Genomic DNA, 22,710 nt, shown 5'->3' with positions numbered 1-22,710 from the left:
AAGAACACCACATCTGAGTCCTCGCTCATTAAGGGCCAGACTGTGGCCTGTTCTGCTGCACATCTGCATGGTGATGTGTCTAAGTAAGGCTACGTTTTAGTCACAGGTATTTTTAGTAAACAAAAATTCATGGCCCTTGACCTGTCCATGACTTTTATTAAAAATACCTGTAACTAAGACTTGGGTGGAGGGCCGCGGGTGCTGGGCGGGGGCAATCTGGGGGAACTGTGGGTGCTGGGAGGTGGCCGTGGGGAACTGCTGGTGCTGGGGGGGACAGGCCCTAGCGTGTGGCCCAGGAGCCCCTCTGGTGCTGGTGGGGAGGATTGGCGGGGCTGGCAGGGGCTCCCAACCTGGCTCTGCGTCCCTGCAGCTCCTAGGTGGTGGAGGGGCACAAGCGCTGGCTGCTGCAGCTCCCATTGGCCGGGAACCGCAGCCAATGGGAGCTGCGGAGGTGGGGCCTGTAGGCGCAGGCAGCGCGCAGGCAGCACGCAGGCCCCACCGGCCTCTCCGCTGCCTAGAAGATGCACGGCCATGATAGCGGAAGCCCCTCAACCCGAGGTAAGCACCACCCCAACCCTCTGCCCCTACCCACCTCGGGCAGCCCCTGAGCCAGCACCAGCCACTGCAGAAGTCATGGAGATCATGGAAAGTCATGGAATCTGTAACTTCTGTGACCTCCACGACAGTCTTGCAGCCTTAACTATATATATGGGGTGGGGGATGGGTGGGAAGGAGAAAAAGTCTCCATGGGCTTTCTGTGTCCTTCCCGCAATCACATGGGAAGCAAAGGATGGGGGAATGGGGAGATTCTTGGCTCCAACCCACACAAGACCACACCTGTGAGCACTGCTGCATTGGCTCACCAGGGGATATGTGCTGCACTGGGTATAGGACTGATGCTGAATACATCACTCCCGGAGCAAGGGGTGGAACCGGAAGGCAGATTGTGACCCAGAGTCACTGTCTGATTCCCCCGCTGCTCCTGCGGCAATGCAGTTATGCACCTTCCCTGCCATGATTGAGCCATAAGGAAAGGGAGTGAATTCTTAAGATAGGGACTCCTCACCCTCAGTTGGCTGCAGCACTCATGAAATTCCATGAAACAAAAGGCCTGGACCCCATATCAGGATTTGCTAGCATGAGTTCCAGTGACCCCAGAAAAGAATCAAAGGCCAAGTTGATCCCCGCATCTGTCTCCTTCAGAAGCACGTTAAAAGTCCTAGAGGCTGTTGTGTCTCAGAGATAGCATCTGCCTCAGTGAAGCCTGAGCAGAAAAACAAGAGCTTGTGGTTTAAAAGGTGACAGTATTTTTATGATGCTGCAGCTGAGAGGATTAAATAGACTCCATTAGCCACCAGGAAATGGTCAGAATCATTAGGTAGAAAGCAGGGGTGGTAGGATGGCACCACACTAGGACTGCCAACCCTCCAGGACTGTCCTGGAGTCTCCAGGAATTAAAGATGAATCTTTAATTAAAGACTGGGTCATGTGATGAAACCTCCAGGAATACATCTAGCCCAAATTGGCAACCCTTAACCACATGGAGGCTCTTTAATCTGTGTTTGTCTTCTACTATTGTGACCCTGGATTTCTGTTGGATTTTCAGCTATTCTTAGATTTCATTAGCCACAGACTTTTTTGTCGCATGAAGCGAGTGTACAATGAAGGAAACCTTATTTTTGGATTCACTTTTTGTGGAACTTTGGGTGGGTGGGTGAGAAATCAGAGCCTTCCCAGTGTTTCCACACAGCAGAAATCAGCACTTTCACCCAGCACTCAAGGCCATGTCCAGCCTTTATAAGCATGCAGCTCCCATCCACTGAAGTGGGAGCCCTACGCACGTACCTGTATCTGGATAGAGGGTTTGACCCCAGAGTGAGGATCACATTAAAACAGGTGTCACTTTAACCAAGGGCAAGTTGCATTTATTCTTCTCTTGAGACATTTAGAAGGCATTTAGCAGTCCCTGAAATTTGGAGCTGCTTGTATTGACGGTAGACAAATTCCAGAAATCTTGTCTGGGGGTGGGGCAGGGGTTGAGCTCCAAAATGTATCTAGGATTTTCTCCAAATGAAATAGCTTGTAGATTCCTGTGTCTAAATGTTGCATCAGGCGAGGCTATAGCAGCATTAGTCAGTAATCAAACTGCAGGAGTTTCTTTCAGCTGCTGGTTTCTTTCTGACCTAAAGTCCCTGAATACCCTCAGCATTTTGAAATGGTTTTCCTAGATACCTGTGAAGCCTTGTAAATTAATTTGACTCTTGGTTTAAAAAACAAAACAAAACATCTTTTGGTGCATCCTGTTTTCCTACATATTTGACTTTTTTATACCAACTTCTGCCCAGTCTTTGTTTACTTATATTATTGTGGACTGATTGCATCTTTGACCTCCATTTTAATTGTGCAATATAAACAGTCCACACTAAGTTTACTCTTGATTTATGAAAGTTTCCATTTTAAAATTGTGAAGTTTTATTCCCCTTGTGAGATTTTAGTGAAATAAAGCAGTGAATTGAGGCCAAGTGTTACTGATTGTCTTTGAGTTCATAGTCCTGATTTTCACAGCAGAAATCATTTTGATTTGGGGTCAGAGTCTAGCACTTGAAGGGAAATGAGTTGATGATCCAAAGCTCCCTTTACTGCTCATTGTGCTTCTTAAATTCCTAAGAGTAGCATGGTGAAATGCTTTGAAGTAGCACATAGACATTCACTGAATCTCCTTTAGAACTAAATGCCTGGATGGAATGTTCAGACTCCAGGCAGATTAATAATTCAACTCTGGAATCCTGGCACAGGCCTCTCATACCAACAAATTAGCTTCACATAAACTTTGGTGAGTCCTTAATGGAATTCTATGGTACTTCTCTTGATGACACCAGGGAACTTCCTTAAATCAAGTCTCGTATTCGGAATAATCACAGTCAATTGTGAGGCAGAGGGTGCACCTTTATATGATCATCAGGGAAGAACATCTTCTGGTTTCACTCAGAGCAATGCTTCAAATCAAGGGAGCACTTCTCCGTTTCATATATTTATGGCACTAAAAATGCAAATGCAAAACTGATCCCTCGTCTAACAGGGCTAACTGTGAAGAGACACAGAAGACACTCAAAAGATATCCGAAAGGAAACCAGAACAAATTTAAATATCTTCAAAAAGAACATGAGTACTTGTGGCACCTTAGAGATTAACAAATTGATTTGAGCATAGGCTTCCGTGGGCTACAGCCCACTTCATCGGATGCATAGAATGGAACATATAGTAAGAAGATATATATATACATACATACATACAGAGAACATGAAAAGGTGGACTAAGAGGCTAATTAATTAAGATGAGCTATTATCAGCAGGAGAAAAAACTTTTGTAGTGATAATCAAGATGGCCCATTTAGTCAGTTGACAAAAAGGTGTGAGGATACTTAACACGGGGAAATAGATTCAATATGTCTATTTCTCCATGTTAAGTATCCTCACACCTTCTTGTGTTGAGCCTTAGTGCATTAATTCAAACAACAGGGATCAGTATAGCATCCTGAAGCTAATAAGCCTTCAGATGTATTAGAATGCAAGTTGCTTTAAGCAATTCTCCTGCATCCCTCCCAATTGTGGGGCTTGCGGGTTTGACCCTTGGTGGAAGTTGGAGCTCCTCTGGCTGTTCCACATTGCACCAGCTTCTAACAGTCCCTTGGGGCAATGGAATGCAGCACATTTTGAACATGTCCTAACACAAACCCTACACCAAAAAGGTTCAAATGGGGTGACATACTGTTAGCTGAAATGAGAGCCTAAAATGATGCTAATTCACTTGCATCCAGATTCAGTACAGGCGACACCAGGAGGTCTGGAGTTAATTACACTTCTCTGTGCCAGCCTGGGGGATTCACTAAGCAGGGCAGGGTGTGGTATGCTACAGACCTCCCCAGGATTTTCCAGGGGAGCCAGTTTAGTTTTCAGCCAGGGGCAGCCGCTAAGAACATGAGCTACCCTGGCCATGCCCCCCTCCCGAGCCTGCATCATTCACTCTTGGAGCTGACTGGAAGCGCTTGAGTTCTCTGGTGGAGGGGAGGCTACAGACCCTTTGCACAACTGCAGCAATGCATCTGGTGGGCTTTCCATTGCCAAGGCCTTGTACCTGTGCCAACATAAAGCTGAATTTAGCTCAGTAAGTGTAAAATGGAACAGAGAATTCCTTCAGGTATACAACCAGAAGAGAAAACTAGGGCCAAAAATAAGACTATACACAGACAGGAGCACAATTATGGTACCTCTTCACAACCCTCTGCCAGTGCAGCCCCTCTCCCTGTACACACCCTGCTACAGGAAAGTTCTAATCAAACAACATACTTGTAACTCCCACTTCCTCAAATGAGAACAGGCAGTGGCAGATTCAGGATGAGTGAAGTTAATAAACCAGCTAAGTAAGACTTGAGACAAACAACTGGTAGGTGACAATATCAAAATAGGTAGACTGAACAGATCCAGAAGAAACAAGATAATACAGTGCAGAGTAGAGAAGCTTAAGAGCCTGGAAACAAAGCCCTGCACAGAGAAACCTCTTTCCATTAGTTAGAAGTATATTTTCAGAACAGCACTTTTGTGATTCCACTGGGTTTACATGGATAGGACTCCATTTTTAGGGTATTTCTGTTTCATATTTGGACCTAGATTCTTAAAGGTATATGGGTACCTAACCCATTGGGAGTAAAGTACCTAAATACCTTGGAGGATCTGAACCTTGGCCATTTCACAGCTTCTGTTCCCCTCCATGGTGAGCTACATATATCTTCACATGCATTAGAAACCTTTTCAAGCTTCATTTAGGTCTACCTTTGATCCATTACTATGCACTATGCTGTACATATTTTCACTGTGGCATCTGACAGTTAAAACCCCTTTTAAATACTTAAATGAGACCAGTATAAACAATAAATGACTACCTCATGGAAATGACATCCACACTTCCCTTGCAGAAATTCTTTGTAACGTCCCATTGTGATGATGAAAGTATCAACCACCTCATAGCCATATCTTTTTGCAGTATCCAGAATAACCAAATTTTCATTCCACAAATTTTGCACTTCAGTCTGTATTCCAAAGCAAAAAAATATCAATGTTATTCACTAGTACACTGACTGATTTCAATTGTAGCAGGATCTGACCCTAAAGTAATGGCAAAACTGCAGAATTGGGCCAATATTGAATGAAATAATTATACTATCTTCTACACATGAATTACAGCAATTCCATTAGTGAAAATAGCTTTTCCTCCAAGGCTTTGTTAGATTTTGAAGCAATTTCTCAACACATGTATTGATGCATACAAAGACGAAAAGAAAATTATTGAATTAGCTCTTCTTTATACAAAAGAATATACCATGTACAATGAAGAAGTCAGCCTAATTTTAAAAAGAATTAAGCTTTAAAATTAATTAATTAATACAATAGTAATTGGCACTTTCATAATTATATGTCAGGTTTCAGAGTAGCAGCCGTGTTAGTCTGTATTCGCAAAAAGAAAAGGAGGACTTGTGGCACCTTAGAGACTAACCAGTTTATTTGAGCATAAGCTTTCATGAGTTACAGCTCACTTCATCGGATGCATAAAAGTGGAAAATGCAGTGAGGATGTTTTTATACACACAGACCATGAAAAAATGGGTGTTTATCACTTCAAAAGGTTTTCTCTCCACCCACCCCACTCTCCTGCTGGTAATAGCTTATCTAAAGTGATCACTCTCCTTACAATGTGTATGATAATCAAGGTGGGCCATTTCCAGCACAAATCCACACTCTCAGAGAAACTGCGGAACCACCTGATTAATATCCTTTACAGCAAACAGGGAAAGATTAAGAATGAGCTCTCAAAACTGGATACTCTCATAAAAAAACAACCTTCCACACAAACTTCCTTGTGGCTGGACTTTACTAAAACTAGACAAGCCATTTACAACACACACTTTGCTTCTCTACAAAAGAAAAAGGAAACTAAACTTTCTAAACTACTACATGCCACAAGCGGCCACAGCAATGGTTCCCTCAACCCACCCAGCAATATTGTTAATCTATCCAACTATACTCTTAGCCCAGCAGAAGAAGCTGTCCTATCTCGGGGCCTCTTCTTCTGCCCCTCCACCCCCACGAACATGATACAGTTCTGTGGTGACCTAGAATCCTATTTTCGACGTCTCCAACTCAAGGAATATTTCCAACACTCCTCTGAACAACATACTAATCCACAGAGACCTTCCTACCAACACTACAAAAAGAAGGATTCTAGGTGGACTCCTCCTGAAGGCCGAGACAGCAGACTGGACTTCTACATAGAGTGCTTCCGCTGATGTGCACGGGCTGAAATTGTGGAAAAGCATCATCACTTGCCCCACAACCTCAGCCGTGCAGAACACAATGCCATCCACAGCCTCAGAAACAACTCTGACATCATAATCAAAAAGGCTGACAAAGGAGGTGCTGTCGTCATCATGAATAGGTCGGAATATGAACAAGAGGCTGCTAGGCAGCTCTCCAACACCACTTTCTACAAGCCATTACCCTCTGATCCCACTGAGGGTTACCAAAAGAAACTACAGCATTTGCTCAAGAAACTCCCTGAAAAAGCACAAGATCAAATCCGCACAGACACACCCCTGGAACCCCGACCTTGGATATTCTATCTACTACCCAAGATCCATAAACCTGGAACTCCTGGGTGCCCCATCATCTCAGGCATTGGCACCCTGACAGTAGGATTGTCTGGCTATGTAGACTCCCTCCTCAGGCCCTAAGCTACCAGCACTCCCAGGTATCTTCGAGACACCACTGACTTCCTAAGGAAACTACAATCCATCGGTGATCTTCCTGAAGATACCATCCTGGCCACTATGGATGTAGAAGCCCTCTACACCAACATTCCACACAAAGATGGACTACAAGCCACCAGGAACACTATCCCCGATAATGTCACGGCAAACCTGGTGGCTGAACTTTGTGACTTTGTCCTCACCCATAACTATTTCACATTTGGAGACAATGTATACCTTCAAATCAGCAGCACTGCTATGGGTACCTGCATGGCCCCACAGTATGCCAACATTTTTTATGGCTGACTTAGAACAACGCTTCCTCAGCTCTCGTCCCCTAATACCCCTACTCTACTTGCGCTATATTGATGACATCTTCATCATCTGGACCCATGGAAAAGAAGCCCTTGAGGAATTCCACCATGATTTCAACAATTTCCATCCCACCATCAATCTCAGCCTGGACCAGTCCACACAAGAGATCCACTTCCTGGACACGACGGTGCTAATAAGCAATGATCACATAAACACCACCCTGTACCGGAAACCTACTGACCGCTATACCTACCTACATGCCTCCAGCTTTCACCCTGACCACACCACACGATCCGTTGTCTACAGCCAAGCTCTATGATACAACCACATTTGCTCCAACCCCTCAGACAGAGACAAACACCTACAAGATCTCTATATAGCATTCTTACAACTACAATACCCATCTGCTGAAGTGAAGAAACAGATTGACAGAGCCAGAAGAGTACCCAGAAGTCACCTACTACAGGACACACCCAACAAAGAAAGTAACAGAACGCCTCTAGCCATCACCTTCAGCCCCCAACTAAAACCTCTCCAACGCATCATCAAGGATCTACAACCTATCCTGAAGGACGACCCATCACTCTCACAAATCTTGGGAGACAGGCCAGTCCTTGCCTACAGACAGCCCCCCAACCTGAAGCAAATACTCACCAGCAACTACATACCACACAACAGAACCACTAACCCAGGAACCTATCCTTGCAACAAAGCCCGTTGCCAACTGTGCCCACATATCTATTCAGGGGACACCATCACAAGGCCTAATCACATCAGCCACACTATCAGAGGCTCGTTCACCTGCACATCTACCAATGTGATATATGCCATCATGTGCAAGCAATGCCCCTCTGCCATGTACATTGGTCAAACTGGACAGTCTCTACATAAAAGAATAAATGGACACAAATCAGATGTCAAGAATTATAACATTCATAAACCAGTCGGAGAACACTTCAATCTCTCTGGTCACGCGATTACAGACATGAAAGTTGCGATATTACAACAGAAAAACTTCAAAACCAGACTCCAGCGAGAGACTGCTGAATTGGAATAGAGACTGGGAGTGGCTAAGTCATTATGCAAGGTAACCTATTTCCCCTTGTTTCTTCCTACCCGCCCCCCCCCCCCGGTCCTCAGACATTCTTGTTAAACCCTGGATTTGTGCTGGAAATGGCCCAACTTGATTATCATACACATTGTAAGGAGAGTGATCACTTTAGATAAGCTATTACCAGCAGGAGAGTGGGGTGGGGGGAGAGAAAACCTTTTGAAGTGATAAACACCCATTTTTTCATGGTCTGTGTGTATAAAAACATCCTCACTGCATTTTCGACTTTTATGAATCCGATGAAGTGAGCTGTAGCTCATGAAAGCTTATGCTCAAATAAATTGGTTAGTCTCTAAGGTGCCACAAGTACTCCTTTTCTTTTTGCATAATTATACGTGGAAGCCCTCCTACAAAAGAAATTAGGTCTCGTAACACTAAAGTGAAAATCATTAAAGGTCCTATTGTAAAGTACTTATTGTCCAGTAAAAGACGAGTTTGGCTTAAAAATCACAGGTATTTGAGTCCATTATCTTTGACAGGAGTTGTCACATTCTGCAGTTCCATGAGTCCCCTCAAACCTGCAACACTGAGGAACAGCCTAGCATTTGTCAAGACACGGCAGGGAGGCCAGGAATAGAAAATGTTAGCTGTAAGTCATCAAGTGATTGCATTTTACGTTATACAGCAACATCAGACAGAGAGGCTTTTGAGCCGAGGCAGGGTAATCCTCTTGTCCAACACACCCAAACCATGCTAGTGAATTTACTTGAGACTCAGATATTGAAAATAAGAGGAATGTTTGGACAGAAGCAGTAACAATGGACTGCAATTAAATCAGATTGTTTTCCAGAGTTCTGTGGATTTGCTGACTAATAAAATAAAACCAAACCACAAAGTTGTCCCTAAGAAGATTTTTTTTGTGGTCTTACCTTACCTATCTTGTACATATCCTGACTTAGGGCATCATTTTTCATGATGTTTCAATTGGTGGTTTTATCCTGGTGGTGCCTGTCTCCTCTGGGACCCTTCTTGTACAGATATGGAGCTGAGGCACAGAGAGGCTAAGTGTCTTGCCAAGGTCACACATGAAGTCTGTGTCAGAGCAGGGAATTGAAACTGGGTCTCCCATATTCCCAGGCCAGTGTCCCAACCACTGGGCCATCCTTCTTCCCCTTGCCCATTTTAGGACTGAATTATGTTGGTTTTCCCATCCAGTCCTCACTTCTATTCAAAGCCATGACAGGAGGTAAATAAAGGTAGACTGGGACAGTTTTGTTGCTCTTGTTCCTGTGTCCACTCATTTTCCCCCCAAAATGGAATAACCCCCTTCTTGGGTCCAAATGGAAGTCATGACAATTACATTCATTTTACAGATTAATAAACTGGAGCAAAGAGAGATGACTTGCCTAGGTCACACTGAGTCAGTAGCAGAACTGGAAAAAAAAATCAAGGCGTTCTGACTATAAACAGCCATATTTAGGGATAATCTATTGCTTTTCAGCTGTTGCTGTCAAAGCACTTTACAAAGAAGGGTGAATAATAACATCCCTACTTTACAAATGGGGAAAGAAAGAGAGAGAGAGAGAGAGATTTTATCTGGGAGACCTACAGTCATGCAGCAAGCTATTGGCGGAACTGGGAATAGCACTCAGGTCTTCCAGCTTCCACTCCTCTGCCCTGCCTCCAGGACTACACTGGTTAGGGAAGAAGGTCCATCCCTCAAAATTGCACTCAAAATGAATTTTTGTGATTGACCCAACCCAAATCTTGTTCTCTCCTTCAGACCCCCTCATCCCTTCCCCCCACCCCTCAAATGTTACAGAACTGGGAAGACATGATAATCATGATTATGACAAAAGAATGGTTTAAAGTTACCACCTCTTATTGTCTTATCTGTTCCTGTTAGACTGTAAGATCCTTGTGGGAGGGGTTATCATTACCTGTGTCTTTTACAGCAATGAGAATTATCATCCACACTCTTTTATCTATGGCAGTTTATAACAACATAGTAAAAAATTTGTCCCTCTGCTACTGTGGGTGCTTTTGATCTAATTTAGAATAACCATCTGACACTATTAACATACAATTAAAGGGACAGGTTCACTAGGACATTCCAGCTGCCTTGCAATGTTCTGGTGATGCAAAGCACCCTATACTGTACTGGCTGGTCAAGCTGGATTTATGGAGAGCAGTGCAGAGTAGCCAATGGTGTACCACCTACCGGTAGAAAGGGAGACTGGGGAGGTTCAACTATCCATGTGGCTGGAGCAATCTGTCTCCCACTCAGCTCTGCAAGTTGGCATTATGTATAATAATGTAGGGGCTTCTAGTTCTTGGAACAACCAGTTTAGTATGAAGCATGGAACGGAGCTCTGAGTGTTGTGGAATCCATGAAATAAGGGTAACTGGCGCAAGTCCATATCAGCAAACCATGTTACAAAAACAAATGTTTCTCTCTCAATGGTCCATTTAAAGCTTGTTCAGCACAGGTGGCAATGTATTTTGAAGAGATAGCAAAATCATCAGTTAGACAGTAAGCGTTTCATGGGAATGCAGTCAAAATCTGACCCACCTGCGATAAAGAATGTATTCCATCCACTGGTAGATGAAAGCCCATTCCTATGGATTTGATAACTACCAGGATATTTGATAGATTTTCCCTGTTTAACAAGTAAAATAAAGCACATGCATTTTATTTGCAGATCTATGAAGAGACATTACAAAACTATTTCTTTTAACATCAAATTTAAATGCACAACGATGAAAAAAACCATGAAATGTTTGTATCTGAAACTATTGGTTAAGTTTGGTGACTGTAATTTATCGTATCAATGTTTTACATGGGATAATAGAAACATACAGAACTAAACTTTACCTCTTCAGCACCTTTTGAATAATTTGCAGGTGATTGGAATTAAGCCACTGAACACCACCCACAACTAATACAGTCTGGTCTGTGTTCTCAAGAGGATGTGATCTGAAACCAAGAAAGAAAGCACACCACATGTAGCCTTAAAACAGATGGTAAGCATTTTAACAGCATCACATTACACTTCAATGAACTGTATTTGGCATCGTGATCAGATGCGTGACATCATTTGACTATTTTTCAACCGCACAATATGGCCTGTACATCTTGTGCTTAATTCTTTACTGATTTTAATGGTACAGGTCTGTTAAATACATTTGTGAATGGAAGAAGAATACAAACAACCCAGCAATAGAAGTTGTACTGTACCTTTGCAACAGCTGTTCTAGTGCTTTTTCAAATGTTGGCCTCTGGTTTACATTGATCCAAAACTGGGGGTAGTAGGAGTAACTAATAAATGTTTTCCCATCATTTATGTTATGATAAGTTTTAACGTCATGTGCCTTTTGCCATTCCTGAAGGGTTTCATTCACTCTTTCAATCAGATAGTACATTATCCCTCTGTTAGTTGAGTCTCCAATGAAAAGAACCTTTAAATGTAAATAAAAGAGTATACACTTCATACACTGTACATTAGGCAGCCTAAGAATCACTAGTCTAGCTAGAACATTACATTACATGCATCACATTTAATCTTTTTCAGACTGTGGAATACCATCCCTCCAGACTCCTACTCCCAATACAATTTTCTCTATCAAAACATATTTATTATGATTAAAAAAGTAATGTTAGAATAGTATTAAGGAGACAGTAAGTTTGGCTTACTGTGACAGCTATATCTGCTTGGATACATCCCTACATTTTTCATTCTGGCTGCTTGTTTCTTCTCCCTGGATGTCAAACTTTATATTTATAAATCCCTCTGTTGGTTGCAGCTTCTTGCTGTAATCTCCAGGTCATTTTACAGGTATTTTCCCTCTGTATTCTGTGTCTTTCCTACCATATCAGTTTTGGTGTCATCCTCAAATTTGATCATAGTTGAATTTACACCAAAGAAACACCCAACAAAGAAATGAAGTAGCTGCATTAGCTTTAAAGAGATACTATTTGTTTGTTTGGTTTTTTGAGGGAAAAATGAAGGTCAAAAAAGCTTCTGAAAACTCTCAGAGTATCCTGGAGTGTGACACAACAAGCAGGAAGCGTCACTGCTCAAAGATGGGCAGAGGCTCCACAATGACAGAGAAGCCACTTCAAGAATCCTGCATTACTCTGGATTCACAGTGGTGTAAAAGAGCAGAGGTTGGCCCAGGATTTCTTACTTGACTAATGGTCCCCTGTACTGATTTTGCAGCAACAACCTACAAATCCCTTGAGCTCCTCTATATATGGAGGCTATAGGGTTTGCGTGTGTGTTTATTTTAATCTCATCTATCCCTAGTGCATCACATCACTAGCATAGCTAGTCACCAACAGCTCTAACTTGAGAATTTGTTTCATCATAGGAGAACTCTGACAAACTGTGGAAATTAATGTTAGTGTTGCATCTTGTCTCGGTGGAAATTAATGTAAGTCTTTGGAGAATAACTCCTCTTACCTTGCACATGACTACACCCTATAGCCTAGCCTTCTGCAAGAGACAACAGCTCCCACTATGCCTGAGCAGTGAAAAGGAGCAGTGATGGCCCATGCAGAAATCCCCTGCTATTAAAGGGTATGTGGTACTAAGATGACACTCCCCACCTCCCCGCACACAGCCCCTGGTGTAGGAGCATGCTGCAGGCCAGAAGGGGACATGCTGATGACTGGAACATTCTGTGCTCCAGTGATCCTGAACTACAGAGCACCAGCCTTTGGGCCCCTAAAGCCCCCTTTGCAATCCATTCCCCTGTGCTCATCAGAAGTGCAGCACAGAATATAGCCCCTTGCACAGCTGCTGTCTGTCAGGGATCTATCTACTCATGGCAGCACGCACGTTACACAGACATTTGTTTCATGTGCAGGGGATTTCCAGCTTTGTCCATCATATCTCATGACATACTTCTTCAATCACAGCAGAATCACATCAGAATCACAGCACACCACCCACCCAATTTCTTAACATATCCCTTTAATCTGTCGCTCTCCAGTCTCCTGTGTCCATCACTATAGTGCCTACCTGCTGTACATCTCATTTGAAAGCATTTTTCTGGGTGATAACGACAAGCAAGAAAAGACCATTAAAATGACAGTGGGAGTGGCAAAATTTCTATTAAAACAAACGTATTAGGTTTCTCATTACTAGTATGATTAAAAATGGGACCTAATTAGGTAGGCACCCACAGGGCAGTTGATAGCCCAGAGGTCAAATGGTTTCCTTCCTACTCATAAATACTACAATTGACAAGACCCGCGCTTCCCCTAACCCTAGAGTAGTACGTCCATCAATCCACTGCACTGATTTGCCAGGTGTGGAGTTTCTATTTCATTTCTAATTCTATTAAGATTCTGAGAAGCTTATTTTCTCCTTGTAACTGTGTTTTGCCATTTCACACCTACCATTGGTTTGACATAACAGAACAAGACATTCCATGGGAAAAAACAGTGAAAATATAGCCAAACCCAACAAGCATGATGTGAAGACAGTTTTACTGACATTGTATGGCTTGCATCATTAGCTACAGTTTGTCATTCTAAAGATTTTCAAAGTTCAGTATCCCAGCCATTGCAAACCACTGCAGAGAGAAAGGAAACAGTCAAGTTTCAAAGTAAAAAGTAATTGTACCTGTTAAACGTTTTACAGTTCTAGAGCTTTAAAAAACTGCTATCCCCTGCCCCATCTTCCTAAGCAGTAGAGCTGAATTTGAGGCTTGACGTCTCCACTTGGCTCCATGGACTGGCCAGAATTGAAAGTGTTAGAGATAAGCAATGCTCACAATTCTGGGGAAGCAACCTTTCAGTGGAAAGACGTTATGAACTGTTGTTTTGAAAAAGCAGTATTAAGAGATCAGTCAGACAAGACCAATTCTCAAGGTGGCAATTTCAGTCCCTAGAAATACAATGGCGCTAACCACTGTAGGAAAATAAGAGATGATAAATAACAGCACAAGACCAAAGAGAAAATACACAGCATGTCACTGGATCTGTAGGTTCAAGTCTCAAAACCCTATCACTTTGACCCTAATATAGGTTGTGAACATAAACTAATCATTCAGAAAGGGATCCCCTATGAGGGTAAGTGGGAAGGAGGTAAACCAGCCACAGCAGCTCTGTGGGGCTAAGGAAAGCCTGAATTGGAAGTAGAGACTATCCTGAAACACACTCAGTGAGTTCAGATTATCATGTCAGCAGGTTGTTGCTTTTGTATAGTCTGATCCATACCAGGATTTTACCATTTCCCCTTTGTGATTCCATTTTATTCATAGAATTATAGAGTTAGAAGGGACAGCAAGGGTATTCTAGTCTAACCCCTAGCAAGATGCAGAATTTGTTGGGTCTAAACCATCCGAGACAGCCTCCTTTTGAAAACCTCCAGTGAAGAAGCTTCCACAACCTCCCGAAGCGTCTGTTCCATGTCCTATTGTTCTTACAGTTAGGAAGTTTTTCCTGAGATTTAATCTAAATCTCCGATGTTGTATCTTGAACCCAATGCCTCTTGTCCTGCTCTCTGTGGCAAAAGAGAACAACTTTTCTCCATCTTTTTTTTATGTCAGTCTTTCAAGTATCTGAAGACTGCTATCATGTTCCCCCTTAATCTCCTCTTTTCCAAACTAAACATACCCCATTCCTTCAGCTTTTGCACGTATGGCTTGCGTTCTATCCCTTTGATCATCTTTGTCGCTTGCCTCTGGATCCTTTCCAGTTTCTCGACAATGGTGACCAAAATTGGACACAGTACTCCAGCTGAGGCCTAACCAGCGCCAAGTAGAGCGGTACTATCATCTCCCATGACTTGCATACTATGCCTCTGTTAATGCAACTTAAAATTGCATTTGTTTTTGAAACAGCATCATATTGCTGACTCCTGTTGAGGTTGTGATACAGCACAACTCCCAGATACTTCTAGCAGTGCTGCTGCCAAGCCAGTTTCCCCCCATTCTATATTTGTGCATATGGTTTTCCTTCCCTAAGTGTAGCACCTGACATTGGTCTTTGTTGAGTTTCATTTTGTTGTCTATAGCCCAGTTCTCCAATTTATCAAGAACCTTCTGAATTTCAGCTCTATCCTCCGAAGTATTGGCAACACCCCGGCTTTGTGTCATCTGCAAACTTGACCAGTGTGCTCTCTATACTGACATCCCGGTCATTAATAAAGATATAAACAACACTGGAGCCAGAACAGATCCTTGTGGAACCCCACTTGAGGCCTCCCCCAACCTGACATCATTCCATTAATAGTTACTCTTTGTTTGGTTGTTTCATGAATTATGTATCCACTTAATGGTAGTTCTGTCAAGCTCGCATTTCTCCTGTGTACTTATCAGATTGTCATGTAGGACTGTGTCAAAAGCCTTGCTGAAGTCCAGGTATTCCCCCAATCCACCCACTACATTCCCCCAATCCACCAAATCAGTTATGCTGTCAAAGAAGGAAATCCATGCTGGCTGCTAGTGATCACTCCTTCATCCTCCAGGTATTAGCAAACTGAATGTTTTTTACATTGCTCTAGTAGCTTCTCAGGTATAGAAGTCAGGCTGGCTGGTTGATAGTTTCCCTGCTCCTCCTTTTTAAGTTAGGCACTATATTAACCCTTCTCCAGTCTTCCAGGACCCCTCGTATCATCCATGAGTTTGTAATGATTATTGCCATTGGCTCTGAGATTTCTTCAGCTAGTTCAGTCAGTACCCTGGGGTGAACAGTATCCAGCCCCGCTGATTTGAATTCATTCCAATTGTTCAGAAGATCTCTGATGTCTTCTTTACTTATCCCAATCTGCATCCCCTCTCCTATTGTTTATGGTAAATTTGCTAGTCATCCCGTCACGTTATTTTTTTTTTTTTAGAGATGACTGAAGCAAAGCAGGCATTGAGCCTTCCTATCATCTTTCATTACCAGCCCACCTTCTCCATTGAGCAGCAGACCCACACTATCCTTGATCTTTTTTTTTGTCTGACGTATTTGAAAAACCCCTTCCTATCATCTCATGCATTTCTTGCTAGGTGTAACTCATTCTTTGCCCTGGCTTTCCTGATTTTGCCCCTACATGCTCACGCTATTCCCATGTATACTTCCTTGGTGACATGCCCCTCCTTCTACTTCCTGTATCAGAGTAGCAGCCGTGTTAGTCTGTATTCGCAAAAAGAAAAGGAGGACTTGTGGCACCTTAGAGATGAACCAATTTATTTGAGCATTTATTCATCCGATGAAGTGAGCTGTAGCTCACGAAAGCTTATGCTCAAATAAATTGGTTAGTCTCTAAGGTACCACAAGTACTCCTTTTCTATTTCCTGTATGTATTCCTTTTGTTTTTTAGATAGCTAAAAAGCTTTTTGTGGAGCCACATTGGCCTCGTGACTCTTCTTATCTTTCTCTATGTTGGAATAGCTTGATGTTGAACCTCTAGTGTTACATTTTTTAAGAACTGTCAGACCCCTTCAATTCCTTTTCTTCCTAATTGGTCTTTCCATAGGACCTTGCCTACTACTTCTCTGAACCAGTTGAAATCTGCCTTTCTGAAGTCCTTTGTCCTTGTTTTGCTGTTCTCATTCCAGCTATCTGAAATCTTTTGGAAAATATCAGAGCATTTGCTTAAGCAGAATGTGAAATCTTCCATGGCCACCAACCCTGGGGCAGAGACTTTTAACGCCTGCTGGCTGCCCTCTGTAGATGATGCTAGTAGTCTGGTGGCCCCCCGAGCTTAGAACACAATGAAACGAAGGCCAACATGCACTACAGGTTTTAAAGAACCGGGCTCCAGCTAGCACAACCTTTTGAAATCCCCATTCTGCAAAGCTGGTCAGTCTTCACTGTGTTCTGAGCATGGGACCCTTGGAGCACAACCTTCAAAGCAGCCACTCTTTGGTAAGTTGGCATTCTTTTCACTGAAGGCTTCGGGGACCAGGAGGCCAGTGGAGAGTGGAATATGGCCCTGGGAAACATTCATGAGCCTCAGTTAACCAGGAGTTTCTATTAACCAGCATTCCGTAAATCAACTTAATCAGGGCTTAAATTCTCAGAAAGTATTTCCCAGAGCTCCCCACATCTCCCCACTTCTCCGCCTCCTAGACAAACAAAAAGCTACTTGACCAGGTTCCACAGCTGTATCATGTTGTTTTCATACTTTTTTGTTCCCTGACCTTGCTCCTCAGATCAGTTGTGGCATGTCTTCCTTTCCTGATTCAGGATCTCACACACAGCTCAGCATTGAACATTGCACGAGACTGTCCTGCCAAGCTAATGAAAAGTAGCACTGATATGGTCTGCACTTTCAGAGATCATTGGAAAGGTGTCATGATTATGTTCATGTGCAAGAAACCCCGTTCACATTCAACTGATGTTATCAGTATGCATAGGTGCCGACTTCCTCTTTCCCCGGGGGGCTGCTTGACTCTTCCCCTCTGCCCCAGGGCCCACCCCCACTCCAACCCTTCCTCCAAACCCCCACCCTGCCCCGCCTCTTCCTGCCCCCACTCCGCCCCGGCCCTCCCCCCACTCCACCCATTTCCCTAAGCCCCACCCCGCCCCGCCCCGCCTCTTCCTGCCCCACTCTGCCCTGCCCCACTTCTTCCCTGCCTCTTTCTGCTCCCTCCCCCGAGACCACCCCATCCCTGCTCCTCCAGCCACCTTCCCTGCTCCTCCAGCCACCTTCCCAGCACCTCCTGCATGCTGCAGAACAGGTGATTGCAGTGGCCAGGAGGCATTGGGAGAGGGAGGAGTTAATCAGCGGGGCCGCGGGTGGGAGGTGCTGGGGGGGGAGTGGGGGAGCTTGGCTGGAGCACCCATGGAGTCAGCGCCTATGTCAGTATGGTACTGAAGCACTTTACAAGAGATTTTACAGGAGCTGGCATTGCCTTCTGGTGACTGTCCTTGTATTCTCTGAACCCATACACTACCGCTCTCTCATCCAATTGCAACTTATGGCAGTGAGCCTTGACTTCACATTCTCCATGGAGTATGGTGGCATCCTGCGGTCAGTTCCTAGGATATAGAACTTTGACATCATCCGTTTTGTCTATGAGCCTATGCTGCAGCTGGTTTGCCAAACTTCTGTAGAATTGGGATCAGTTGATTGACATGATGCCTCTTGTGTTTGTGTTCAGTGCGATTCCCTGAATTCCATCCCAGCTTCGGCTTCTCACGCAAGCCTCTCTTGCTCCCCTGGTTCTTGCACTCTCTGCTCAAAAACACGAATCTGCCTCAGAATTTTGTCTTGTGCACTTTGGATATTAATTTCCCTGGACTGAGGCTCAAGTAACAGTTCTGCTAACTTTTGTAGAGCATCAGAAAGTATGCCCAAATTAAATACAAATGATGTAGATGTCAGGTGTTTCTGGAGTCCACAGAACATGTTTTTTTCTTTACCTTGTGCTTCCACTGACTGCTGGAAGTGAAGAAAGAGAGCACGGTAATTCTTCCAGAACACTTTCACTGCACAGCTACTTGATGCAACCCATCATGTTCCCAGAACGCACCCAATTTTCAAGATTTTTACATGCAAAGATGCCGCACATTCTTGAAGTTCCCTTGCGCTTTTAGGGGAGGCATGTTTGTCCATAAATACTTTAAAGTGGTTGACTCCATGAACATCCTACACGAGCTCATGAACAGAGAGTTCCAGTCAGTGGGCGGAGGAGTGCCAGACAATTACTTTTGAAAAACGCAGCTGTAGAAGCCATTCCACTTTTCTGACCTAGCGTGACTGTGGCTCCAGCACAAACAAGAGCCTCCAAGTGTTCCTTTAAGTAAGCCTCCGTGAATCCCACTGCATCCAACGTTTGCAGCAAGATTCCGGCAATGGTTGAGGCATCAGTGACAGGAAGCTTGATTAGGTCAACAAACCTGTTCGTATGCTCTTCCATCTCCTCCATTGCAAATCGTACGTAGGTGATAAGAGTGGAAGCCTGGCTCAAACTAGTTAACTCATCAACCATCGCTGTGATTCTGAACTTATGAGATATTAAATGTTTAAATATTTTTTTCTTCATTTCCTCCACAAATGTGCTGCTGTATGCTAGTGCAGATGACGTTTGAGTGCAGAATTCACCTCATATTTAGTCCGTTTAACTTCCACAGATCAATTTCTGTTTCAAAATCGTAGTTGGGACGATTTTGCACGCAGCACGGAATACTCCCCAGGTAGCTTCAGTATGCTGCGACTGCCCTGGCACTTGACATGCTGTCAATATATCTTTCTCTGCCTCACTCTGAATATTTTCTGTGACTCTGAGCTCATAAATCTTTTTCCACAGAGATTTTATTTGTTTTAATTTGCTGTCCCCACAGCTTTAAACATCAGAATTAGCTCAAACTTTAACCTCTGCTCATAACTCTGAGAGACTGTACTTTTACACAGATGCTGCAACCGAGCTTACCTCTTCTAACATTTAGTCACAGGTTTTTTTCACAAAAATCCTTTTTTTGGCTGCCTGACTGACACAGCGGTAGGTCACTCCTGCCACTTTCCGGTTCGTCGTCATGTTCTTCTTGCTCATCAGGGATGCTCTGTACTGCTTCTTCATCCTGACGAACAACAGTGCCACTAACTTCCCCACGGGCCTCTGAATCAGTTTCCTCTTTCTTGTGAAAAAACAGTGATTTTATTTTTTGGACTCATGCTGTGGAATTGAGTACTGTATACAGAAGTTAACCATACACATAAATCAGGTGTGATTACCTAGTGACCTTCACCCTTGTTGATTACATCAGAAAGACGGACTTGCTTACATTCTGCATCAGCCGACCATATCTGTCGTCTGCCAGCCTACAAAGGGCTGCTGCTGCTCTCCATATACGGTACGAAAATATTTTAATTTCCCATAATTACCACGAAAATAAATTGCACAGCATTCACAAAAATAAATTGTCACATAATGATTTTTATTAAAGCTTCTGCCCTAAAGGAGGGGTGGGGTGGTGCAGCTAGGGGCTTCTGCCTTGTGAGGTGGCGGGGCTCCGGGCTTCAGCTGTGAGGCAGGGGTCTCAGGGCTTTAGCCTCACGGCGGGGGGGAGGGAGAGCCAGGGGCCAGGGCTTCAGCCCTGCAGGAGGTGCAGCAGGGCTGGGGGCTTCAGCCCTGCGGGAGGTGCACCAGGGCTGGGGGCTTCAGCCCTGCGGGAAGTGTGCTGGGGCTCAGTTCTTCAGCCCCGTGGGAGGTGCACCAGGCTTCAACTGCAGGGCCCTGTGGACTCCCTGAAACCGGCTCGTGGCCCCCCCAGAGCTGTGAATATATTTACTGGAGCTGGGCTCCAGACAGCTCCAGATGAATTTAAGCCCTGAATGTAATCAAGTGTGCAGTAGCCATAGCACCTTTTACTCCAGTTGAGTTGCACCAGTTTACCCCAGTTCTGCATCTGGCCTGTAGCATATAATGGAAATACCTCAGCAGAGGGGCTGTATAAAAGATCATATACTTAGTTGTGTGACATTCACAAATGAATGATTGTGTTTATAATGTGCTGTATCTTGGTTTCTTTACTATTGTGCCTTGCAGTCTTCAAATAAATGAGAATTTTATCTGCATGAGGACCACAGGATCACATTTTTACTTCATATAGTGCAACGTTTCTGCAGAGACAGATGTGTTTCAGTGTCTTCCGTTGCAAAGGTTTAGTGTGAAAAATTCCCATTATGACCAAACAGGCTTCAATAAATTGTGTAAGAATAGCGGAATTCCACTTTTTAGCCAAACCGTTCATTATAAATTAACCACATTTACAAAATTTAAATACCTTTAAGTCCGAAAGACCACTTAACCCTAAGACATTATTCAGAAAACATAAACTAGAGTCCCTGTTTTAACAGCTGAATTTCAAGTACTTCAACAAATATTGCCTTTTCATATTTCCTGTTCTTAATTACACGTGGCCCACAGGTATTTAATTACAGGGCTAAACTCAGAATAGTATTTTTGAATGATAAACAAAATACAACCTTTTTTCCTGGTTATTTAGGTCAGATTTCTGGGCATTGCTGATTGAATGGCTAGTTAGCTCTTAGAATCTCTTTCCCATGACATCTTTTAAAAAGTTACCTTGTACAATAATTAGTGTTATGCTTTAATAAGTCTCATAAATATTACAGAGAACGCTCATTAATGACACAGTTATATGGGGTTATGTCACACAGATGTAATACAAATTTATCCTCTATTTTGATTGCGCATTTCTTTGATATAACTAGGTTAGGCATACGTAATTCCCCCAGTGACTAGAATCTACAGTGTAATGTAGCCTGCAGTCAATTTGCCTTAACCAGGAGTTCAAAGGCAAAGAGACTACAGATACTAGAAGCTGGCTGAATGAGAATCCCTCCCTGCAGAAATCTCCTTCAGTTTCAATATTTTAGATCACTTTCCTGTTTGTTGTGTTTGAAATGCAAACCTGTGATGGATTAGTGCTGCTAACACACCATAAAGTAAAATAAGTCCCCTCATAAACTGTTTTGGGGAATTTATATCCTGTTTCATGTCACAACCAATTTGTGTCTTATTCTTTCACCATAGGTGGTCTGAAGTTCACATGAAACGGAACTAACTCACACATGAAGTTAAAAAGTAGTTAAATGACAAAGCAAAGAAACTTGGAAAACATAGCCAGGGTGAATTAGATTTCTGTTATAAAGAACTGAATATATTTTATAAATTACCTCTGAAATAAGCACAGATTTTAAGACAAGAAATATGTTGAAGTAAGAAAAAACTAAAACCCATTTCTTCTCTATGTCTTATTTATAGCAAAGTTATGGGACGCACACAATACAACAGAATTGACGCATGGATGGACACAATACAACAGAATTGTATTTTAGAAATGTGAATAAAAGAAAAGTTAAAATGCATTCTATTGTATTTTAAAACTGCGTTCTATTGTTTCCCTATGAAACGTGAAGAAGCCACAATAATGATCTTACAATGTATATCTGATGTTCTTAGATATGCTGACTTTCATCCAAAAAGAGGCCAAAGTTATTTACAAACTTCATGCAACCTATTTCATTTAATCTGTCTTTGAAGTGCCGGTCCCTTAAGCAAAGCAACTGTTACCAATGCACAGACACATTACACAACAATTCAGGATAGAAGGTAAAGAATTTATTTTTAAAGTATTTTCCCTGGAATTTGACATGGGACATTGGAATTAACTACTTTTTTATTTATTTCTTTACTTTTTAGTGCTGTAGGGATTTAACACAACCATAGGTGTTCAGGTCCTCAGTATTACATCTCAGCCGTAAGCAATCACCTTCAGGAGAACCGTATCCAGTAACACCATACTGAGGCACTTTAGTTCAGTACTGACTCAGAGGAAAGCTTTCAACATGAACATCATGAACATCACTTCCTGCCTAAACTGGCTTTTCATATTCAAATGCTAACCATGTCCAAGCCTGTTTATTTTGTGCCTTATGACAAGATTAACGCTGTTCAAAAGTCAAGTTGGGTCAGGCCAAGTTAGTACTTTAATGGGAGACTTCCAAAGATAATTCAGTTGAGGCCATTGTTCCAGCTAAGGCAACCATGCTAGTCACATACACACACACACACAC

General features: G+C 43.1%; 1 protein-coding gene across 5 annotated transcripts in view; it reads right to left on the bottom strand.

The window, feature by feature from the left end:
- Window positions 1–22,710, bottom strand: part of CPED1 (cadherin like and PC-esterase domain containing 1) — a 221,709-nt gene that overhangs the window by 5,689 nt on the left and 193,310 nt on the right. For 4 of the 5 annotated variants that reach the window (XM_043550133.1, XM_037888943.2, XM_043550143.1 and 1 more), the window contains 4 exons: window positions 11,403–11,623; window positions 11,040–11,141; window positions 10,737–10,824; window positions 4,940–5,086 (listed from right to left, as the gene is read on the bottom strand). In XM_043550133.1, coding sequence (XP_043406068.1) covers window positions 4,940–5,086; window positions 10,737–10,824; window positions 11,040–11,141; window positions 11,403–11,623 — 558 coding nt within the window. Of the gene's footprint in view, window positions 1–4,939; window positions 5,087–10,736; window positions 10,825–11,039; window positions 11,142–11,402; window positions 11,624–22,710 lie in introns of those variants that run through there. The other variant, XR_006291938.1, reaches the window with a different exon arrangement.

The sequence above is a fragment of the Chelonia mydas genome, chromosome 1 (genome assembly GCF_015237465.2).
Source record: "Chelonia mydas isolate rCheMyd1 chromosome 1, rCheMyd1.pri.v2, whole genome shotgun sequence".
Lineage (NCBI taxonomy): Eukaryota > Metazoa > Chordata > Testudines > Cheloniidae > Chelonia > Chelonia mydas.
This window is presented reverse-complemented; position numbering and strand designations above follow the sequence as displayed.